Source organism: Pristiophorus japonicus, chromosome 20 (assembly GCF_044704955.1).
Source record: "Pristiophorus japonicus isolate sPriJap1 chromosome 20, sPriJap1.hap1, whole genome shotgun sequence".
Taxonomy (NCBI): Eukaryota; Metazoa; Chordata; class Chondrichthyes; family Pristiophoridae; genus Pristiophorus; species Pristiophorus japonicus.
Window position 1 is genome coordinate 20,657,167 of NC_091996.1, and position 23,710 is coordinate 20,680,876.

Consider the following 23,710-nt stretch of genomic DNA (forward strand, 5'->3'; position numbering starts at 1 on the left):
TCTGAACTATCAGGAATGTAAGTGCAACATTCAGATCCTATCAGGGCACACGTTCCCCCTTTCTCAGCTAACAGGTAATCGAGGGCCATTCGGTTTTGTAATGCTACGGTCCTTATCGCTACCATTTCAGCTGTGATGCCCTCCAGAGCCTCAGCAGTGCGGTTAGCTACCTGTTCCAATATCGTTTCTTTGAATCCATCTAACAGTCTCAGTTAGGGTCAGGGGAACGGTGCGCAAAGGAATTCCCCCTTTAGAATGTATAGGGATATGTGAACACACCCAGCATCTAGTGAAGTGCCCTTTTTCCGCATAAACGTAAGACATATACAAAAAGGTGTTTACATGGAGCTCTCGCCTTTGTCTTCCTTCCTGTGCACCAAAACTGTCATATATCAACACTATTATGCAGACAGTAGCATACAGACACAGTCTCATCTTATAAATAGTCCAATTATTTAGCTGATAAAAAGAGTTCTGTTTTCACGTTTCCCTTCAGGTTTCCGTCAGTGTATTTGGCTGTCTGACAGGTAAGAGTTCAAACTGATCCTCCTTCAACTGCCTTGTTCAGCTATAGGGAGGAGGAGATCTGGAACAGAAACAGGAATTAGACTAACCAGCAAGATTTGTTTAAATGGTGATGAGCTTGCAGTGGTGCAGGTGAACCCAGGCACTTTTCCCCTCAACCTTGGCTGCAGTGGGGGTAGTGAGTGACACCTAAAAAGGCCCCTCCTATTGTGGCTCTAATCCCTTCCGAATCCATACTTCCCTGGTGCCACGAGGGACAATTCGGGTAAAACTGGGAGGTCGAGGTGAGCATCTTGAACCTGGTTGTGAACTAGTCGCAGAGCCTGAGTCAGAGAAAGAACATAGGTGGTCATCAGTCTAGCTGAGACCTCATATCTAGGAACAATTTCCCTCATTAACACCTTAACAACAGTCTGAGTCTTATTGTCCAGGTTAGGGTAGGCTTCAATCCATCTGCTAAACACATCTACTATTACTAACACATATCTGTAACACTGAACTTTTTGCAACTCAATGTAGTTCAACTGAAATGTCTCAAAGGGACCTTCGGGTAGGGGCGTTTTATCCCAATCACAGGGGACTCCCTTCCCTGGAATATGTTGCTGGCCAACCAGGCAATGACTACTGATGTTCTGGGTGAGCGCCTGGAGTTTAGGGTGCCACCAAGTAGCCAAAAGTGTATCACTTGTTGCCCTTGCTCCACAATGAGTAGCAAAATGCAGACATTCTATAACCCATGAGGCCAACTCGTCAGACATGCAAGTCTGTTCCGCGGGAGTGGTCCAGAGTTTAGAAACATTGTCATAAGTACATGCATAATATTTCCACAACAGTTTATCTTTTTCAGGAGCGTCCCCCTGTGCTTTTATAACATCTTGGATGGTTGGCATTGGTTTTTCCGAGGCTAACTTATCCTTCGCAGGATTTTTAGTCTGACTCATAATTTTGGGCACTACCATCTGTTGGTCACGAGAGGCCTGTTTGGCCTCTTGGTCAGGACAACGATTCCCTATATCAACCAGAGAATTTCCGGTAGGTTGGGCGGTACATTTGACAATGGCAATGCGTTTGGGGAACATGAGGGCTTGCAACAAATCAGATACTAACTGTTTATGAGATATCTCATTCCCCTGTGAGGTTAGGAATCCCCTATTTTTCCATAATTGTCCGAAATCATGCGCCACCCCAAAGGCATACCTAGAGTCGGTATAGATATTGACTTTGAGATCTTTGGCCAAGATACAGGCTTGGGTGAGGGCGAATAGTTCAGCTTGTTGAGCAGAATAGGCGGTTTCAAAGCAGCAGATTCCAAGACCTGATTCTCCTGGTTTACTATGGCGTATCCTGAGATTCGTGTATCTTCTGGATTAATAGAAGTACTTCCGTGAACAAACATAAACAATCATGACTGGGTTCTTCCTCATCTTGGGGTGGCTCAGTAAGAAAACAGGCCGGATTAATTGCAGTATAGTGCCAAAAAGTCAGTTTAGGATTGCCTGTGATTTCAGTGGGTTCTGTCGGATTGCCCTGCACTGAGATCTCAATCGGATCAATGGGAGTATAACCCACTTGGGAGGGGTTCTCTGCCCACACATGAGGATCCACATAGTCAGGTATGCCGGAGCCAGTATGATGCTGTAGAGTCGTTAAGACCTTCTCGGGGTCCCCATGAAATTGGACTGTTCGGCCATGTTTTACAATTTGCACATCCCGGCTGGTAGGGTCAGCCTCATCTATGGCCTTGTGTACCATAACTCCCAAATCTTTAGCATGGTGAGGGGCTAATACTTCACGAGCAATATGCGGTGCCATTGTTAGGGGCTGTTTCCACAGATTCTTATCCACTTCCACAAAATCTGCCTCTCTTTCCAGTCCAGTCACTCTAGCCCTTAATAGAATTCCCTTCACTTCCCCTTCGTGATCCTGATAAAAGTTCTGCAGGTCCTGATTCTTTCCACTGGGATCGTATGCTAGGGTCACGTGACAGGGTGCCTGCGGCAGGTCCAGAGACCACCACTGAGGGGTTCTAGTGGTATAATACTGCAGCTTAAGGGTTTCCTGTTTTACAATAATCCCATTATCTCCACACTCCAAATGCAACTGGAATTTGCAAAGGAGGTCTCTAGCCATCAAGTTACAGTCCAGATTGGTTGTGATAACAACTCGATGTTCCACCGATTCTTCCTGGTAACCCATTTTAACCGGTTCTGACACTGGGAATGTCGAGATTTGTCCCAGGAATCCTGAAAGTTCCTGTGTTTCAGTAGAAGCAGGGAGTTTAAGCTTTGATTGTACAGAAGACATGAAGGCTCCCGTATCTATCAAAAAGGGTTGCCACTCATTCAGAATGGGTTCGTCGTCCGGGGAGGATCCCTGCACAATCAAGCTGCGTAGTCAATCGGGGGACAATTGACCAAAGGGGTTGTTCTGGGAGAAGTTAGTGTAAGATCCTCCTCTCCCCCCTTGCCCCCTCCTCTTCCTTTTCCATGCTGACGGTAGGGGCAATTTTTATTCCAATGTCCTTCCTGCCCACAATTAAAACAGTCAATTCCTCTTACCCAGTCCCGGCCTCTTCCCATACCATGCCGGGGACAATAGGGAGGTTTATTAGCAGGGCTCGGGCCGTTTGGTTGTTTAGTATAACCGTATCCTTGCTTATCCATCCAATCCTGTATGCCACACTACGGTTCTATTGATCCTTCCTCCCGAGATGGCTCTTCCTTTCTAGTCACGTATTTAGTCTTGACCCGGGTTGGGGGCGCACCTCCCCCCTCCCCTTTCTTTTTCTGCCAATAATATCGAACTGCCCTTTCCATCTGTCCGGATAGCGTGAGCAATCAAATAGTTGTTTGAAGATCACAGACATCTATAGAGAGGTGGTCTGCAGCTTGTTGTGCATCAGAGTTTGGCATTGGTCTGACAGGGAATTGGTGTCGGGACTTTGGGATCTTGGAAATCATTTCTAGGCCGGAGGATGTTTCAGAGCTGTCTGACTGCTTGACAGTTCTGCGTCTCGATCGGCGGGGGTGTTTGCTATGTCTTTCACAACTTGGACTGGTAGGTTGACTAGAAGATTTACGGGACTGTTTGTGATGTTGAGATATAGTTCTGCCCTTTCGAGTGTGAGATCTGGTCCTTTCGGCTATATTGCCTGTGAACTGGGGATCCGAATCGCTATCAGAGGATGAGGAGTCAGTTTGGGTTTGTTGCTTTGGTGATATGTGGTTGTTCCTAATTCTTTTTACCGGAGTGTTAGGTGGAGGGTGTTGGGAAGAGGACTGGAGCAAGAGGCCAGGGGGTGCGGGAGGCGCCGTTGGGCGCTGAGTCAGTGGCCACTCATCAATTTCATCATCAGCCTCGGTTAACACAAAGCCAGCCATTTTAACTTGTAGTTGATCAATACCTTTCTCAGAGGTCCCAGAGGATCTCTTAGCAAGTTTCTCGTGCGCACATTCATTCTTTTTTTTTTTAAAAAGACATCTACAGTTTTAACATGTGTTCCCTCTGTCAATGCAAGTCCTAATTTAATAGCATTTGTTTGCCAACTCGATAGAAGTGATGCATCTTTTAATTTCTGACAATAATGTCGCCAGGTTGCAATTAAATTTTTTTATCCCCTTTTCCTCGTCCCCTTCTCCAAATTAATCCCTGTGCTTTTTTTTTACCTCTACGCTTCTAGTGTCACTTAGAGGCCACTGGTCATCCCCTAATAATTTGTTCAGGGCTCCTGATAATTTTCTAAAGTCTTCAGCTCTTTCAGGGAATTCCTCACATAGCTTTTGTAGCGGATTATCCGCATCCGTGGTTTTATCTAACTGATTACCCATTTTCACACTGCCCCTCGTATTACTGTGTCGCTACGCGTTCGTGTCGTCATGCAATTTAAACAAACTTAAAAATAGACACAGACTTTACAGAACTAACACGGACTTTAACTAACTCCAAATAACCAAACTTTACTAATGCTAACACTTACCCGCATCGCCGCACGGTCCGCGTCGCCGCACGATCTCAATACTAAACTACCACGTCGCCTCGCAGTTCACGTCGCCGCGCAATCCGCGTTGCCTCGCAGTTCACGTCGCCGCGCGATCCGCGTCGACCCGTGGCTCGCGTCGCCGCGCGAGTTAAGATACTTTAACTTTAAAAGGTAAACAAGGACTTCTAACACTTACCCGCGTCGCCGCACGGTCCGCATCGCCGCGCGATCTACAAAATAGACAAAGACTTCTAACACTTACCCGCATCGCCGCACGGTCCGCGTCGCCGCGCGATCTCAATACTTAAAACTTTACTTAAAACTCTAAACACTTTAAGACTTACAGACTTACTGCCATTAGCACTGACTTTCGCGATTCGCGTTGCTGCGCCTCTGCGTCATTACGCGTCGGCGTCACTGCGCGTTTACGTCACCGCGCGTCTACGTCACTGCGCGTTGACGTCACTGCGCGTTCGCTTCGGCCCTTCTCTCGGCCGCGCGTTCGCGTCGGCCCTACCTTCCGAGTTGCTGCAGGGTTTTTTTAAAAATTCAATCAGAGCCTAGACGGGCCAAGTGATATTCAAGGTCCCTTCGTCGTACCTGAGTTGAACACCTATCCTCTATTTAAATCCCCATTTTATTCCCTGTGAGCCTAATTTTCTAATTTTGATTTCTTATGAGCCTCAATTAATTTCTTTCAGTTTCCAAATTTCCCTATCCTTTGACGTTACTGCGCAGTTTAAATTCAATCAGTCAATGAAAGCCCTAATTTAATGAAGTTTTTCTGCCAATTGGACAGGAGTGATTTTATATTTTTCATAATTTAAAATCTCAGAACATTTTTTTCTTTCAGCACCTATTTAGTACGTTACTTTTTTTTATAACTAGAGAGAAGTCTGGCACGTAGGCTGTGGACTGCTTTTCGTTATCTCAATTGTTCCAGCCTCAAGGTCGTGTTATTTAATATAATTTTTTTTTTAATCCTTTTGAATCCATCTCAGTTGTTTTGCTGTGCCTTCTCTGAATGTTTTCTTTCAACAAGTTTTTCTTTTTTTTTTAAACCACCGGGACCATGTAATTTTTTCTCTTTTTAACAAATCTATCCTTTGGGCATTTCCTGGCTCCGCAACTTATCATCCGAATATACGTAATTCAATAAGGTTCACACTCTTAAACTTCCCACATACAGGACAACACTACGAAGGGTTAAAACAAACTTTCATTCTGTTTGAGATAAAACAAACCACAACTCCCCGGCTTTTTTTTTTTACAGTAAAAGTCACAGAAGCATTTCTCATTTAAACAGACATTCATAAGAGTCTCTTTTCTTTCCTATTAATTTTTTTGGGATCCATGATTGATCATCTATCCCTATCTAGCTCTAACTATCTTTCCCTTTCCAAGTCGCCGCTTGGTTTGCGTCATCGCACAATTTCCCTATCTCTATCCCTATTCTAGGTTTGAAAGGTATTCACCAGATTGTCCTGGATCTCGTTCAGACACTACCTGAGAACCAGCGAGTGGCTAAACTTTCCTCAGACTTTTGAAACCGGGGGAAACTGGAGCAGTATTGAAATCATACTCACTCCAGTGGCCATTTTCCCCTCGTCTCGTCCAAGGCTAGTCTGGCTCTTAATTCGCAAGTTTTCGGCAGTCGTCCGTTGAGATCCCACTTCTGACACTAAATGTTAATTCCTGGATTCTTTTACCTCAATCTGGTTCAGTAAAATTACTGAGTCGAATACCTCTTGTGCTTTGAACAAAGCAGTCTTTATTACCGGCCAGTAAGACCTATCAGACAGAAGATATACTCTCTGGCTAGAGCGTACACACTCCCTACGGATAGGTGAAGTTACATCGTAAAGCGTTAACAGTTATACAGTTTTGAAATCAGATAACAAAATACAAATGGATTGACAGTCTAACTCAGCCACTCATTAGTCAATCTATATGAGATGTTCTTCTTGAAAGCTCAAGTATTGCCTCTAAATGTTTCAATCTAATGGTGTGACTATTTACTGAGACCTTGCAATTCTGCAGATGTATTTCATGTTACAATTATATTATTGGCAGGATTAGTGACTTGAAACCTTGAGACAGACTGTTAGCTATGCTGATGTTGCACTATTTGCAATCTGACATTCTCCCAGCTATTCTTCCATGGCTTATACATTTTCATATATCCCGTTTACTTTACTGTCCTTAATTCCATATATTCCGTTCAGATATCCACATTAGCAAATGTTACCCCCAGGACATCAGTTCCAGTCCTGCCCAAGTGCAGACCGTCCCTTTTGTACATGTCCCACTTCCCCCAGAACTGGTTCCAATGTCCCAGGAATTTGAATCCCTCCCTCTTGCACCACTGCTCGAGCTACGTATTTATTCTAACTATCCTGCTCCCTCTACTCTGATTAGCACGTGGCACTGGTAGCAATCCAGAGATTACTACCTTTGAGGTCCTACTTTTTAAATTTAACTCCTAGCTCCCTAAATTCAGCTTGTAGGACCTCTTCCTGCTTCTTACCTATATCGTTGGTACCTACATGTACCATGACAACTGGCTGTTCACCCTCCCTCTCCAGAATGCTCTGCAGCCGCTCAGAGATATCCTTAACCCTACCACCAGGGAGGCAACATACCATCCTGGAGTCTCGGTTGCGGCTCCAGAAACTCCTATCTATTCCCCTTACAATAGAGTCCCCTATCACTATAGCTCTCCCAGTCTTTTTCCCGCCCTTCTGTGCAGCAGAGCCACCCATGGTGCTATGAACCTGGCTGCTGGTGCCTTCCCCTGGTAAGTCATCGCCCCCAACAGTATCCAAAACGGTGTATCTGTTTTGGAGGGAGATGACCGCAGGGGACTCCTGCACTACCGTCCTGCTCTTGCCTTGTCTCTTGGTCACCCATTCACTATCTGTCCTAACCCTTATCTGCGGTGTGACCAACTCACTAAATGTGCTATCCACAACATTCTCAGCATCGCGCATGCTCCAGAGTGAGTCCATCCGCAGCTCCAGTGCCATCATGCGATCTGTCAGGAGCTGCAGCTGGACACATTTCCCGCACACACAGTCGTCAGGGACACTGGAAGCATCCCCGATTTCCCACATAGCACAGGAGGAGCATGACATGGGCGCGAGCTCTCCTGCCATGACTTAACCCTTAAATTAATTTACTTACTAAAATTTACTTAAACACCAAACAGCTACTTAGTAGTTCGCTGCCAATTAAACCAATCTAAAAGTCAGTCTAAAAGAGAGTTATACTTACCAGTCGAACAGCCAACCACTTACCAACTTGGCTGTGACGTCACCTTTCGATTTCGCACCCCTCTATCTTTGTCTGCAGCTGGTTGGGCTGGTCTCTGGGCCTCCGTCTCCTACTCTCGCACTCCTTATCAGCTGCTCTAGTGTCAGCACTGGTAGGAAAAACAAGACAAAACAGCACCTGCCACCCCCACTTGCCCGAACTCACCCATTTACCAAACTCACAAATGCCACTCTATGCTGCTACACCCTGTGCTCTGCATGAGCTGCCTCTTTTTAAACTATATCTAGGTCAGATGACTCACTATTGGCCAGTCGTTTACAGAACTGGTTTTAACTAGCTGCTAATTGCCTCCTACTGGAGAGTTACCTTGTTTTTCTCTGCCTAAACCTGAAAGATTCCCATTATTTAACTTTTCCCCTTTAAATTAAACTGCTACTTACATAGAAGCTACTGGCAATTGCCACTAACAATTTACTCCAGCCTCCAAATGGTTTAAAGAGAATAACCCTTAAAACTCACCCACTTACCAAACTCACAAATGCCACTCTATGCTGCTGCACTTGAAAGCAAGCAGGCCAGCTTGACATGTAATTTAACCAAGCCAATCATTTCAAGACTGTCGAGCAATTACACCTTATATCCTCAAAGGACACATTCACTTTAGTAGGAAAATAACACCTTGTATGTTACATAATATAATGCTTCGGTCCTCAGAACAGCACTCAGTAGAATGAAAATAAATCACGTGTCCAGCACATCCTTGGATGTCATACTACAAAGTCTCAAAAGTATTTTTAAAAAAGGCAAGTTATTTTCTCCTGAATGTTTTGACCCTGATAATCAGACATCTTCCCAAGGGCAGAAGCCAAGGATTGACAAGTAGCTGCCAATCTACAGAAAGCTTCCCAAGCAATTATCCTCTAGTTGACCACAGGATATGAATATTTAGATGTCTTCCCCATTGACAGTATCTGAGCAGCGACTGTAAAGGAAGATTACAGCTCTATCTTAGCATTTAAACAACTTACATTTCTATAGTGCATTTAACAGTGAAACAGCCCAAGGAGCGTTATCAAACATCACAACTGGGCTCCAGACCATCTGTGAATGATTGCCACAAGAGATGAGCTAGCTTTTATAGAAATATGGAAAAACCAACATTTCAGAAATTCTTTATTACTGCAAAACCATGTAAAATGCAACATTTACAAATAATGTATATATACAGTATTTCTATAAATACAATATACAAATTTACTGCACAGTCACAGCACAGAATTGTGTTAATTACAAAAGAAATATTGCTAAAAAATGTAAAATGTTCAGCTCTCGAAAAATTAGCTGAGATAAATATGAAATGTCCCAGAACACCTAAATTGGACTGTTGAACATGTATGGCACATGGTTGTTTTATTCAGTAACAACCACAATGATAGCTGCAAAGAGGAAACAGTACGTACAAGACCACGCACATCCAGCAGTGTAGCTGTATGAAGACTCATGGGGAGACTGATGACATAATGACTGAGGTAGGTCTGGTTTCTTGAACGTACTCTTGGTTAATGTAGTACCTGCACCATTTGAATCCACTCCATTATGCAGCAAGGAGCTCAAGGAAATGACCAACTTTCTTCTGAGAAGAGAAAATGAAAAGCCATGCATTTATATAATGCATTATCACACCTCTCGATGCATCTTAAAGCACTTCACATAGAATGAATTACACGTGAAGTGCTATGACTGTTAATTAGGCAAACACTATCAAAAGCCTCATGGGCTCCTACAATGGTGCTACAAGCCTAGTCAATGTGACTCAAGGGAGTCCCACTGCGACGTTTAACTGTCTGAGATTGGCAACACTCAGCCAGGAAAGGCCAATGCGAGTCTGCAAAGACTGGGATTCAAACCTTTTCTTCCCAATCTGAGGGGACAGGAGACTTTCTGAAATAATTGTCAATTTCATCTTTTGTAAATACATTAAAGTAGATTACATTGTCTGTTAGTATAAAATACCCTATACCAAATATTTGAATCAAACTGGCCTAAAAATCATAATCAATAAAATTATACTGAACAGCGAGGTTATTTGCAGTAAACTAGTCTGTGTTAAAAGTCAATTTATTACAGCTGTCTATCAGGTCTTATCTATGTAAATTACTATATTTCCCACTGAATACCATGGTGTTTACTGGAATGGATTATATCTTCCGAGTTGGTTTCATCATATCTACTGCATTTACAAGAATCCATGTGAGTTGACTGCCACTGAACATGTGACCTATTCTAGATAAGATCCTCAGAATCATGCATGTTGACTCTGTTGTATTAAGCTTGGTTAACCTATTAAGCACCTCAGTAGTATTTTTGCACCATAATATAACAAGATTACCATGTTTTAACTTTATTCCAATATTATTAATAGTCTGTATATTTTTGTTACACTTATAGCATTTGCCATTGGAGAGCACACAAATTATTTTTGTAGATGTTAAATGAAAAAAAAACGTTGCAACTTTTAAGGTTGAGTGCTCAGGAGTGTGACGAGAGCTGCGTTGGCATGTACCTTCAGATACACTGTGCTCGAGGTCAGAATCTGCTTCCAGAAACCCATGTGATCCTGTAACTATTTACCATCATTCCTGCTTGCCAAAGTGGCCCACTATCTTACTTTAAACATTTAACAAATGTAATGAAAAGCCTCTCACCCACTATACCTGGAGACACTTTCACGCCTTTAAAAGATCCATACTATAAAAAACACACCATATAGAGTCTCTTCACATGAATTATCTTACGTCGTGGCCTATTCTATCTCCGATTCCCATCTCCCCATAAATGCCGACACACTTATCCCACATTGCCAGTAACCCCTGCAGAAAGGTAGGAAGGAGCCAGGTTAAGGTCTGAAGTTATGAAAATAAATACTAAGGCTTAGGAAAGCAGTCAGGTAATATTGGGTTTATCCCAGTTTACCCTGTACTCTGAATTTGATTTATTCTCTTTATAGGTGGATGAAAGAAAAAGGATTGAAGGGATGTGGGAACAGGATGGGTAAATGAGATTAGGACTATTGCTTGTGCAGAGGGTAAACACTAATATGGACTGGTTGGGCTGACTGGCCCTATTCAGTGTTGTAACTTCTATGTATTAATTTGCAATACAAGAATACCTAGGTCTGATAGCTGGAAGATATAGCTAGGCACCAAGTTTTGAATCAAGGCCAGAATGGAAAACTGGATATTAAAAAAAATATTACTCAAGCCATTCTTTACCTGCATCTTTTTCAGAAACATGTGCATCTGTAGCAAGCAAATGGACACTCTTTGATCGAAGAGATCTTTCAGCTGGTCTTCTGGAAGGTGATTGGACTACTCCATGGAGTGGAGACTGAAACAACAACTTGCATTTATATAGCGCCTTTAACATAGTAAAACATCGCAAGACACTTCACTAGAGCGTTATCAAACAAAATTTGACACCGATCCATATAAGGATATATTAGGACAGGTGAGATAAATTTGAAGAAACGTCTTAAAGGCGAGAGAGAGAGAGAGAGAGAGAGAGAGAGAGAGAGAGAGAAATGTGGAGAGGTTTAGAAAGGGAATTCCAGAGCCTCGGGCCCAGGCAGCTGAAGGCACGGCCACCAATGGTGGAGCGATTACAATCGGGAATGCATTAGAGGCCAGAATTAGAGGAGCGCAGAGATGTGAGGTTTGAAAGGCTGGAGAAGGTAACAGAGATAAAGAAGAGCAAGGTAATGAAGGGATTTGAAAACAAGGATGTGAATTTTAAAATCGAAACATTGCTGGACTGTGAGCGAATGTAGGTCAGCGAGACTTGGTGAGAGTTGGGATATGGGCCGCAGAGTTTTGGATGAGTTTAAGTTTATAGGGTGGAAGATAGGAGGCCAGCTAGGAATGCATTGGAATAGTCAAGTCTAGGGGTAACAAAGGCATGGATGAGGGTTTCAGTAGCAGATGCTGTGAGGCAGGGGCAGAGGCGGCAAAGTTATGGAGGTGAAAGTAGGTGGTCTTAGTGATGGAACATATATGTGGTCGGAAATTCATCTGAGTAAAATAGGATGCCAAGGTTGCGAAGGGTCTGGTTCAGCCACCTACAGTGACCAAGGAGAGGGATGGAGATGGTGGCTAGTGAATGGTCTTTCTGGCAGGTACTAAAAACAATGGCCTGAATATTAACAGGCGTGGGCTATGTAGGTGGGAGCGCGGAGTTTCGCGAGAAACCCAGAAGTCTGGGTTTCCCTGCATGCTATGGAGTTTTAACCTGACAGCGTGAGTCTTTTGGCCCAGACAGGTTCCCCGCCCGGAAATCAGCCTGATTGACAGGCATGGCTTCCAGTCAGGTGAGGAACACTCCGGAGGCCTGGGAAACCCTGCCACCCACTGTAAAACCTGAAAAAGGAGGTTAAATCAGAAGCTGTCAGCCTCATTAAAATATTTAAATTGCCAACCCGCCTCCTGGGAGCAGGTCGGTTGATAGTCTCTTGGCCCGTCACCATTAAACCCAGAAGTGAGCGGGTTTGGAGGCCATTCCCGGCATGCTCAGAATTTTGCCCAATTTAACCCCGCCACCTGCACCCAATCCCATGCACTCATTCATGTTTAAACCCCCCCTGCCCCCCCAAAGGCTTTGGTCTTCCCAATACTTCGTTGGGAGGACATTTCTGCTCATCCAGGACTGGATGTCAGACAAGCGGTGTGACAAATCAGAGACATAGAGGGGTTGAAAGAAGTGGTGGTGAAGTAGAGCTGGGTGTCGTACGTGTGGAACCTTACATGTTTTCGGATGATGTCGCTGAGAGGCAGCACGTAAATGAGAAGTAGGAGGGGGCCAAGAATAGATGCTTGGGAGACTCTAGAGATAACAGTGCGGCAGCGGGAAGAGAAGTCATTGCAGGTGATTACCTGGCTATGAGTGGATAGATGAGGACAGAATCAGATGTCAGCCCTACCCAGCTGGACGATGCAGAAGAGGCATTGGAGGATAGTGTGGTCAACCGTGTCAACAGCTTCAGACAGGTCGAGAAGCCTGAGGAGCTATAGTTTACCATGGTCAAAGTCACATAGGATGACATTTGTGACTTTGATAAGGACCGTTTTAGTGCTGTGGCAGGGGCGGAAACCTGAGAGGAGGGGTTCAAACATGGAGTTGTGGGAAAGATGGGCATGGATTTGAGGCGACAAACATTTAAGGACATTAGAGAGGAAAGGGAGGTTGGAGATGGGGCAGTGGTTTGGAAGGACAGAGGGGTCAAGGGCTGTTTTTTTGATGAGGTGGTGGCGGTTTGACGGCAGATTTGAAAGGAGGGTGACAGTACCCGAGTGGAGGGCACCGTTAACAATATCAGTTAAGAACAGAAGAATTAGGAGTAGGCCATACAGCCTTTCAATAAGATCATAGCTTATCTTCAACCTCAACTCCACTTTCCCACCCGATCTGCATATCCCTCGATTCCCCTAAAGCCCAAAAATCTATCTATCTCAGCCTTAAATATACTCAACGACTCAGCATCTACAGCCCTCTGGGGTAGAGAATTCCAAACATTCACAACCCTCAGTGAAGAAATTCCTCCTTATCACAGTCTTAAGTGGCCGACCCCTTGGGGGGTAAATATAAAATATAAAAACAGATAGTAAGAGTTTTTACAGGTACATAAAAAGGAAAAGAGCGGCGAAAGTAAATGTTGGTCCCCTAGAGGAAGAGACTGGGGAATTAATAGTGGGAAACAGGAAAATGGCAGAGACGTTGGACAAATATTTTGTATCGGTCTTCACGGTAGAAGACACTAAAAACATCCCAATAGTGGATAATCAAGGTGCTATAGGGAGGAACTTAATACAATCACTATCACTAATGAAGTAGTACTCGGTAAAATAATGGGACTAAAGGTGGACAAGTCCCCTGGACCTAAAGGTGGACAAGTCCCCTGGACCTGATGGCTTACATCCTAAGGTCTTAAAAGAAGTGGCTGCAGAGATAGTGGATGCATTGGTTGTAATCTACCAAAATTCCTTCTCTTCTGGGGCAGTCCCAGCGGATTGGAAAACCGCAAATGTAACATCCCTATTTAAAAAAAGGAGGCAGACAAAAAGCAGAAAACTATAGACCAGTTAGCCTAACATCTGTCGTTGGGAAAATGCTGGAGTCCATTATTAAGGAAGCAGTAGCGCGACATTTGGAAAAGCATCATTCAATCAAGCAGAGTCAGCATGGTTTTATGACAAATTTGCTGGAGTTCTTTGAGGATGTAATGAGTAGAGTGGATAAGGGGGAAACCAGTGGATGTGGTGTATTTGGATTTCCAGAAGGCATTCGATAAGGTGCCACATAAAAGGTTACTGCACAAGATAAAAGTTCATGAGGTTGGGGGTAATATATTAGCGTGGCTAGGGGATTGGCTAACTAACAGAAAACAGAGGGGCGGGATAAATGGGTCATTTCCCGGTTGGCAAACAGTGACTAGTGGGGTGCCGCAGGGATCAGTACTGGGACCTCAACTATTTACAATCTATATTAATGACTTGGATGAAGGGACAGAATGTAATGTAGCCAAGTTTGCTGATGATACAAAGATGGGTGGGAAAGCAAATTGTGAGGTGAGGAGGACACAAAAAATCTGCAAAGGGATATGGATAGGCTAAGTGAGTGAGCAAAAATTTGGCAGATGGAGTATAATGTGGGAAAATGTGAGGTTATCCACTTTGGCAGAAAAAAATAGAAAGGCAAATTATTATTTAAATGGGGGAAAATTGCAAAGTGCTGCAGTACAGAGGGACCTGGGGGTCTTTGTGTATGAAACACAAGATGTTAGTATGCAGGTACAGCAAGTAATCAGGAAGGCATATGGAATGTTGGCCTTTATTGCAAGGGGGAGAGAGTATAAAAGCAGAGAAGTCCTGCTGCAACTGTACAGGGTATTGGTAAGGCCACACCTGGAGTATTGCGTACAGTTTTGCTCTCCGTATTTAAAGGAAGGATATACTTGCATTGGAGACTGTTCAGTGAATGTTCACTAGGTTGATTCCGGAGATGAGGGGGTTGACTTATTAAGATAGGTTGGCCCTATACGCATTGGAGTTCAGAAGAATGAGAGGTGATCTTATTGAGACATAGAATATAATGAGGGGGCTTGACAAGGTGGACGCAGAGAGGATATTTCCACTCATAGGGGACACAGAATAAGTGGCCGCCCATTTAAAACAAGTGACTGAGATGAGGAGGAATTTCTTCTCTGAGGGTTATAAATCTATGGAATTCTTTACCCCAGAGAGCTATGGAGATTTGAGTGTGATAAGGGAGTAAATGGTTATGGGGAGCGGGTAGGGAAGTGGAATTGAGTCCATGATCAGATCAGCCATGATCTTATTGAATGATGGAGCAGGCTCGAGGGGCCAAATGGCCTACTCGTGCTCCTATTTCTTATGTTCTTATCCTGAGACTTCTAATTCTAGATTCTCCAGCCAGAGGAAACAACCTCAGAATCTACCCTGTCAATCCCCCTCTGAAGCTTATGATCACTCTCAAATCTGTCTATCTCCACCTTAAATATATTCAATGACCCAGCCTCCATAGCTCTCTGGGGCAAAGAATTCCGTAGGTTTACAACCCTCAGAGAAGAAATTCCTCCTCATCTCAGTCTCGGTTTTAAATGGGCGACCACTTATTCTATGTCCCCTAGTTTTAGTTTCCCCTATGAGTGGAAATATGAAGCTCAATGAGATCACTTCTCATTCTTCTGAACTCGAGAGTATAGGTCCAATCTACTCAATTTCTCCTCATAATACAATCCTCATATCCCAGGAATCAATCTATTCAACCTTCATTGCACCGACTCCAAGGTATGCATGTCCTTTCTTAGATAAGGAGACCAAAACTGTGCACAATACTCCAGGTGTGGTCTCACCAAAGCCCTGTACAATTGTAGTAAGACTTCCTTACTCTTGTACTCCAACCTCCTTGCAATAAAGGCCAACATGCCATTTGCCTTCCTAATTGATTGCTGTACCTACATGTTAGCTGTGTTTTCTGTACGAGGACACCTAACTCTCTCTGAACACCAACATTTAATAGTTTCTCGCCATTTAAAAAATATTTTGTTTTTCTATTCTTCCTACCAAAATGAATAACCTCACATTATACTCCATCTGCCACTTAATTGCCCACTCACTTAACCTATCGACATCCCCTTGCAGGCTGTGTCCTCCTCACAGCTTACTTTCTCACCTAGCTTTGTATCGTCAGCAAACTTGGATCCATTGCACTCGGTCCCTTCATCTAAGTCATTAATATAACTGCTGTCAGGCTAACTGGCCTGTAGTTCCCTGTTCAACATGGGGGCCAGGAAGGGAAGTTTGTAACTAAGTAGTCAGTTTGTAAAGGTATATACAGTTTAATATACAAACTAGTTAATGCAACTCTTTTGTAAAAGGAACACTTGCTCAATCACATGAAAAAATAGTGGTTTCTAGGATCTGTTTTGGCTAAGATTGCGACTATAAAGTAGACCAACATATTTATTTCTACTTATATTGTTCAACAAGAACAAACTGACCCACTGCTTTAGTTAGATTTTGCAGTGCCTCATGCTAGTGTCATATAGCAGAGACAAAAGAAAGCCATAAATGCTGGAGCACCACCACCACAGCCATTCAAGAAGGCCCACCACACCTTCTCAGGGCAACCAGGGATGGGCACTAAATGTGGCCATGCCAGTATCTCACACATCCCAAGAACAATTGTTTTTTTTTTAAGTTACATGTATTTTCAACAGGGACAAGTAGTTAAAACCTGAAAAGTTCAACACATTAACCCATCATCTAGAAAGTAAAATTAATCAAGTAGCATAAATGGGCACAAATGATTTGCCCCCCAAAAAACATTGAACATTTCTGAAAATAAAATTCTAGCAAATTCAAATGGGGAAACTCGGGCTAATATTGACTCAAACTGAAATTTTTCCTACATTCCGGTGCCAAAGAAATTGTGACACGAACACCAGTTCAGCTCCTATTCCATTTCAGATTTTAAATCATGTGAGAATGCTGACTTCTCTTCTCTCAGTGAATGAAACAAGTTGCAACAGTAGCACCGTGACTGAGAAAGTGCAAATAACTAAATCAAGCATAGCACCAGGATATCTGTCAAAATACTAGCCCCACTCACTAATGAAATGGTGACTGGTCCATAACCAAACACTTGGAGCTAAACTGTGAATTTGTTGGGCTCTCGCGTGGCAGGATACTGATACCCAATCAGAACACCTACTGGTAAATATCCTAAGCAAGACATTTCCAGGGCCAGCTAAATCTGAACAAACGATATCCACATGAAACATTGGGCCCAAGTTTCCACATGATTTGCGCCTGATTTTTAGGAGCAACTGGTGGAGAACGGACTATCTTAGAAATCGCAATTCTCCACATTTTTTTTTCTGCAGTTCTAGTCAGGTAGAACAGTTCTACTTTGGAACAGAATTTTTTCTTCAAAAGGGGGCGTGTCCGGCCACTGACGCCTGATTTCAAAGTTTCCACAGTGAAAACGTACTCCACACTAAGTTAGAATGGAGCAAGTGAAGATTTTTGTCGAACTGAAAAAACCTGCTCTACACATTAAAAAATCAGGCGCAGGTTACAAATTAGGCGTCCAGAACGAGGTGGGGGGGGGGGGGGGGAGGGGGGGGGAAGGGAAGTCATTAAATTCTACAATAAATCCTTATTTATACTTCTACAAATATTATACAAATAAATCCAACCTGAATAAACATTTATAAGCAAAGAAAAGATTAAATAAACCATCTTCCTACCTGTGTGAAGGCACAGAGAATGCTGCAGTCAGCCTGAGGCACCCGTTCTTCCCGCGGTGGGGGGGGAAAAAGAGGAGGAGGCGGCGCCCGTTTTTCCCCGCAGGGGGTTGGGGGGAGGGGGAGGAGGGAGGAGGCGCCTGTTCTTTCCCACGGTGGGGGGGAGGAGGCGCCCGTTCTTCCCGCGGGGGGGGGGATGGGACAGCGAGAAGGCTGCAAGTGCTGATGGCAATGTGCTTTTATTAAAAAAAATTTCAAAAATTAAACAGCTACAAAGAACTACAAAAATGGCCAAGTGCCAATGTTTCCTTCACACTGAGCATGCGCAAACGCTCCAACGCGCAGCGTTGCCGGCAGGAAAAAAAACTCATTTAAATAGTACCCGCCCCCTCCCACTTACAAAATCAGCGCGAGTGTAGGCTCCGCCCCCCTGGGCGCCACGCCAGGCAGACAAGGAGCTGCAGAACGCTCCAGAATCGCAATGTTTTTTTAGGCGCTGTTTTAGGCGCGAAAAACGGGCGCCCAGCTCAAAGGGGCGCCCGTTTTTTATCGTGTGGAAACGTGGGCCCATTGTATTTTATATTCCATCAGAAGCATAGAAATCAGAGTGGAAGAATTTTTGATTTTCTTATTGCCACTGTTTACACATGTCAGATTATAGATAATACATGGTGGGAAATAGCTGAAAATAAAGTTTGTTTTGATAATAAGGAAGATTTTAAACTGCTGACTTGAAAATGTCTTCATAACAGAAGTGAAAATTTAGACCAACCAGCTTCATTTACATCAGCAGAATGAAAAAGTATTTTACAGAATGAAGTCATCAATATTATGAAGAAATCATACACCACACACAATCTTGTTATAATTGTTACAGCTTATTATTTCATAACAGATTCATTGGGCACTATTTCCACTCATCAATGTTCCTTCCTTATTCAATTTAAATTAATTAAATGAAACCTTGAGTTGATCTTTCTCCCACCAGAGCTTTTCTCTAAAAGTCCCTTCTTGACACTAGAGCCCAAGGAGGGCTTTGGTTAGAGCCAATCCTGGCTAGTTTGCCCATCTCAGATTGCTAGATTTTGCAACACACCTTGCTCTGCCCATGGTTTAATGAAGTCTGGTACTGGTGAAATGAGTCTACGCTGGTGCTGGTGACAAGTTCATCCAGTGCATCCACACGTCTTTTAAGGCTGGTCAGATTGCCCTCTGTCTGCTGCTTTCGCTTACATAGTGCTTCGGCTTGCTTTGATACGCACTGACGAATCTGTGCCTAAACAAGAGAAAAATGGATCAGCAGTGGCAAACTTCAACCCATTAAAAAATAAAGGTTCTCAAGATCAGTGATGTTATCAGAATCCCTCAGTTAATTACAGTTTTATTATTCACTGTACATTTTTAATTTTTCCTTTTTAGGATGCCCACTAATTCTAGATTAAGCTGCTCCCAGGCTATTGCCACTTTACTGTTGTGTGAACTGCTATGAAGTAGCCTAAAGCAACTCAACACTCAGATTTTTCAATCTTTCCTACAAGGGGTGGTCTTTGATTGCCCTGATGGCATATGGAGGATTAGAAACCATGAGTGTGAACCTCTGATGTTCAACCTTTTATTACTCCTCTCAATAGTTTATAACTCCAAATATAACTAAATTTTGCATACTTTAAATGAAAAACCATTCTGTGATCTTCAATGTTTTCTAACACTGCTGTTCTTTAGCTGTAGAAATACATTGCAATCCTCTATGGAATTGGTATACAACAGGAATGATTTATGTTTTAAAAGTTGCAGAAGAAATTCAGGGACAGAGAACTTGTGCCAGATAATGAGGTAGGATGAATATATAAACTGAGACAGCCTTGAGTAAATTTACAGTCATCTTCATGAATTGAATTATTCAACGTGATGCATTCTACCTGTCTCTTTACAATTGGTTCCTATGTAAAATGGCGACTATTTTCTGATAATTTGTCTGTAATAATGGTGAACTAGAAACAGTAATTAATCCAACAACTAATCTGAATCTTCATCGGTGTATAAATATAAGCAATACTGTCACTTTTGTATTAATATAATTTCACATTGGACACATTTTCCAACCTTGAGGTGATCTTCCTTTTGTCGTAGGTTTTCTCTCAGCACCTCTCCTCGCCACTGTTCGTCCTGCATAGCAAAGAAACAATAAAATCCTTTTGATGTACATTCCATGCATGATATCCTATTTGAGCAAGTAGGAAGGTGATTGGGTTTTCGTTCTCCGACTTTGTTCTGTAATTTGCCTGATAAAGGGTGCAAGAGGAAAATTTGGCATTAGGGGTACCAGCGGGACAAGGGTTAAAGTGCTGGTTACTGCACCGACCCATAAGGAGGTAAAAGGCCTCTCTTCGGCCTTGTACCAAGGCTCCTGAAGTTATCAATTCAATAATATTCCGACAGGATACGATGTGAGAACCTAACCAGACATTGATAAGACCTTGTGAAGAGACCCGAGATAGACTTCATGGCATCAAAGGAAATATATAACAAATTCCAACCTAGAGATACCATTCTGGGAACAGTCTAAGATGGTCACGAGATCATGGCCTGTCAGTCAGAGCTCATGACCTGTCAATCCGGAGTAGTACGGATAAGGTTGTCCAATTAGAGAAGTAGCACTGATAAGGTAGTCCAATTAGAAATCTAGGGAGGTCTTGTCCGGGAACAGAGGGGTTTTTGAAATGTATAAAAGTTGTATGATTGTGCTGTTCGGAGAGCATCTCCACTCACAGGCGGCTGTGATGAGGGTTGTTCCCGGACGTTCGTAATAAAGATAGTTATACTTTGCCATCCGTCTCTGTCTGCTAACCTTGAGAATTGCTCCGTGGGCTGGGGCGAGCGTCGACCCTCTATATCAGTGGGCCCGCTCGTGGGAAAGGAAGCCTTCCCATTTTCCCCTTACAAAGGGCTTCATCTGCAGCTATGGATAACATGCTTTTTCTCCATCTTTCCATTCCCTTTGCGCAGAAGCCTCACTTTTACCTGGTGTCTTATCCAATAGCTTGATAACTCATTATATGCAGAACGTATGTGTGAATCTGCATCCACCAATCTATGGCTCTAAAAGATCAGTGTGCTTTGGCATCACACCCTCTGCACAGCCCCCTTTGTGCCCACAGGCACTCTCAACTCGGCCGCTCTATTTTTTTCATTGTAAAGTGGTTCCTGTCTTTATGTTCCTACCTTAATGCATGTAGGCACACATTCTATGCTTCTTAAAATGAGTGGACAATTTACTGATGTGCACGCCAGACTTGCACCAGGAGTACAGAAGCAGAAAATCTGGTGCATTAGTTAGTTTTCTGACACACAGTCTTCAATAAACATATACATTTCCAAATATAAAGAAGAATTACCTCAAAACACTCAGAAGATCATGGTTTATGATTTTTCCAAGTTTAATTTTTTTTTGTAATTTTCAAATTCAATTCAGAAGACAGGGATTTTTAAACTGAATTTTCAAAAGCCATAAACAATCTTTTTATTTTCTAATGGTCAACAAAGAAACCATGATCACAGCTACATCTGTTCACAAGCGTTGGTTAAGACATTGAAATAAATGCCAGACTTGCCTGAAATAAAAGTTTTGACAGTTCAATTTCCAGCTTAAGAAAAAAAAGGTATTTTGGAAAAAGCAAAGAAACTTTCAAATCCTCACAGGATGAGATGCATCCTATCTACCCCTTTTGATGTACATATCCCATGCTGGAAAATTATGCAAACTGCACATGCTCATTAAGCACGCTGTAACTACATCCTCCCACCAGTGGTGGCGCTGGCAGATCTTCATTCAAGGGGAGGGTGAACTTACAGTGTGCCAATAGGCTATTTCTATTATAAATGTGGATACAGGGAGTTATAATGGAAAAAGTTGACAAGATGTGGACATAGAAGATTTAAGAACATAAGAAATAGGGGCAGGAGTAGCCCATCGAACCTGCTTCGCCATTCAATTAGATCATGGCTGATCATCAAAAATCAACTCCACTTTCCTGCTCCATCTCCATATTCCTTAGTGCCCAAAAATCTATCGATCTCAGTCTTGAATATACTCATTGACTGTGCATCCACAGCCCACCCCCCACCCCCGAGGGGGGAGAATTCCAAAGATTCACAACCCTCTGAGTAAAGAAGTTTCTCCACATTTCAGTCCTAAATGGCTGACCCCTTATCCTGAGACTATGACCCCTAGTTCTAGTCTCTTCAGCTACTCTGCTGAGCCCTTTGAGAATTTTATACATTTCAATGAGATAACCTCTCATTCTTCTAAACTCCACAGAATATAGGCCCATTCTACTCAATCTCTCCTCTAGTGAACCTTTGTTACATCCCCTCTAATGCAAGTATATCCTCTCTTAGGTAAGGAGACCAATACTGTACATAGTACTCCAGATATGGTCTCACTAAAGCCCTATATAATGGCAGTAAGACTTCCTTACTCTTATGCTCTAACCCGCTTGCAATAATGGAGTGAATGATGCCAATGATCGGAAGCTGCACAGAAGCATCCTGCACATTAATCTGGAACTGGGAGCATGAGCCCTCTCTCTACCCGCCATTTTTTCAAGGACCCTGCCGGAATATGAATCTATAATTTATCACAACACATTAGAATTAATTGCAAAGGAAGATCACCTTAAAATTGAATTTAGTCAGGCTTAACCTCTCATTGTAAGTTGGCTGCCTTCCTTCATTGGCAGCAAAGGGAAAATTTTCCTTTAGGCTTTCCACTTCACGTTGAAGAGTCTTCTCCTCTTCCCAAATTGTATTCAGATCATTCTTTGATTCCACACATGATTGATCTAGATCTTTCAAACTACTGCTAATTTCTGCTTTCACATCTGATCGAAGGGTTCTTATGGCTTCCTTTATCTCCTTCTGTCGTTGTTCCATTTGCTCTTGACTTCTCAGCTAGAGGATCAATAAAATATTGAGAAGAGTTAATGTGAACAGCTCATAAGTCTATCAAAGCCTATTCAGTAATTATTTTCAGTTATAAATTATCAGATATATTTTTTTCCACCTCTACATTTGATCTAATTTCCCCTTATTTATATCTTCCTCGCCTTCCCTCAAAGAGGACAGCAGTGACATTACCAAGCCCCTGCTGCTCTTATCATCAACTTGTGCAAGGTGCACAATACTACCTGATATTTTCTTTACCTCCCCATGGGGAAGGATCTATAATCTCCACTCGTACTCTCCCTTCAGATCGGGAATGTGCCGTAGGGAATCACTCTTGGTCTTCCTAATATACTAGACTCTCTCTAGAATGTTTTCTTTAGGAAACAATGTAAAAGATAAATAGAATACATGAAGGATATAAAATTGAAAAAGAAAGTCCTGGTAATGCACTCTTGCTAGTCATTCTTAGTGCCGGTAATGATACTGTATCAAACACTTTAATCACAGGCATTGCATTACTTGTCATCCTTTTGTGATATAAGCATCACAATAAAGGACTCCACATATAAAGGTCAAATACAGTACGACAGTGATATTTTTATTCCATTGGTAAACTCCAGATTATATGCAAATATAAACAGCTCTTGCCTAGCAGACAATTATGTTGTAATGTCACTTCAGGGATTCAAATGTTAATAACCACTGTCTATGTAGTGCACACTATCTCATCATCATCATAGGCAGTCTCTCAGAATCGAGGAAGACTTGCTTCCACTCTTAACATGAGTTTTTGGGTGGCTGAACAGTCCAATACGAGAACCACAGTCTCTGTCACAGATGGGACAGATAGTCGTTGAGGGAGAGGGTGGGTGGGACTGGTTTGCTGCACGCTCTTTCTGCTGCCTGCGCTGGATTTCTGCATGCTCTCGGTGATGAGACGAGAGGTGCTCAGCGCCCTCCCGGATGCACTTCCTCCACTTAGGGCGGTCTTTGGCCAGGGACTGCCAGGTGTCAGTGGGGATGTTCCACTTTTTCAGGGAGGCTTTGAGGGTGTCCTTGTGACGTTTCCGTTGCCAACCTTTGGCTCGTTTGCCGTGAAGGAGTTCAGAGTAGAGCGCTTGCTTTGGGAGTCTCGTGTCTGGCATGCAAACTATGTGGCCTGCCCAGTG

The 23,710-nt window shown here is 43.0% G+C and overlaps 1 protein-coding gene across 6 annotated transcripts in view; it reads right to left on the reverse strand.

Annotated features, from left to right (window-relative positions):
* Window positions 1–9,041: 9,041 nt before the first annotated feature.
* cntrl (centriolin) overlaps window positions 9,042–23,710 on the reverse strand; it is a 149,356-nt gene continuing 134,687 nt past the window's right edge. For all 6 annotated transcript variants that reach the window (XM_070862591.1, XM_070862588.1, XM_070862590.1 and 3 more), the window contains 5 exons: window positions 22,272–22,547; window positions 19,701–19,763; window positions 18,694–18,873; window positions 11,050–11,164; window positions 9,042–9,410 (listed from right to left, as the gene is read on the reverse strand). In XM_070862591.1, coding sequence (XP_070718692.1) covers window positions 9,388–9,410; window positions 11,050–11,164; window positions 18,694–18,873; window positions 19,701–19,763; window positions 22,272–22,547 — 657 coding nt within the window. In that variant the 3' untranslated portion in view covers window positions 9,042–9,387. The remainder of the gene's footprint in view (window positions 9,411–11,049; window positions 11,165–18,693; window positions 18,874–19,700; window positions 19,764–22,271; window positions 22,548–23,710) is intronic.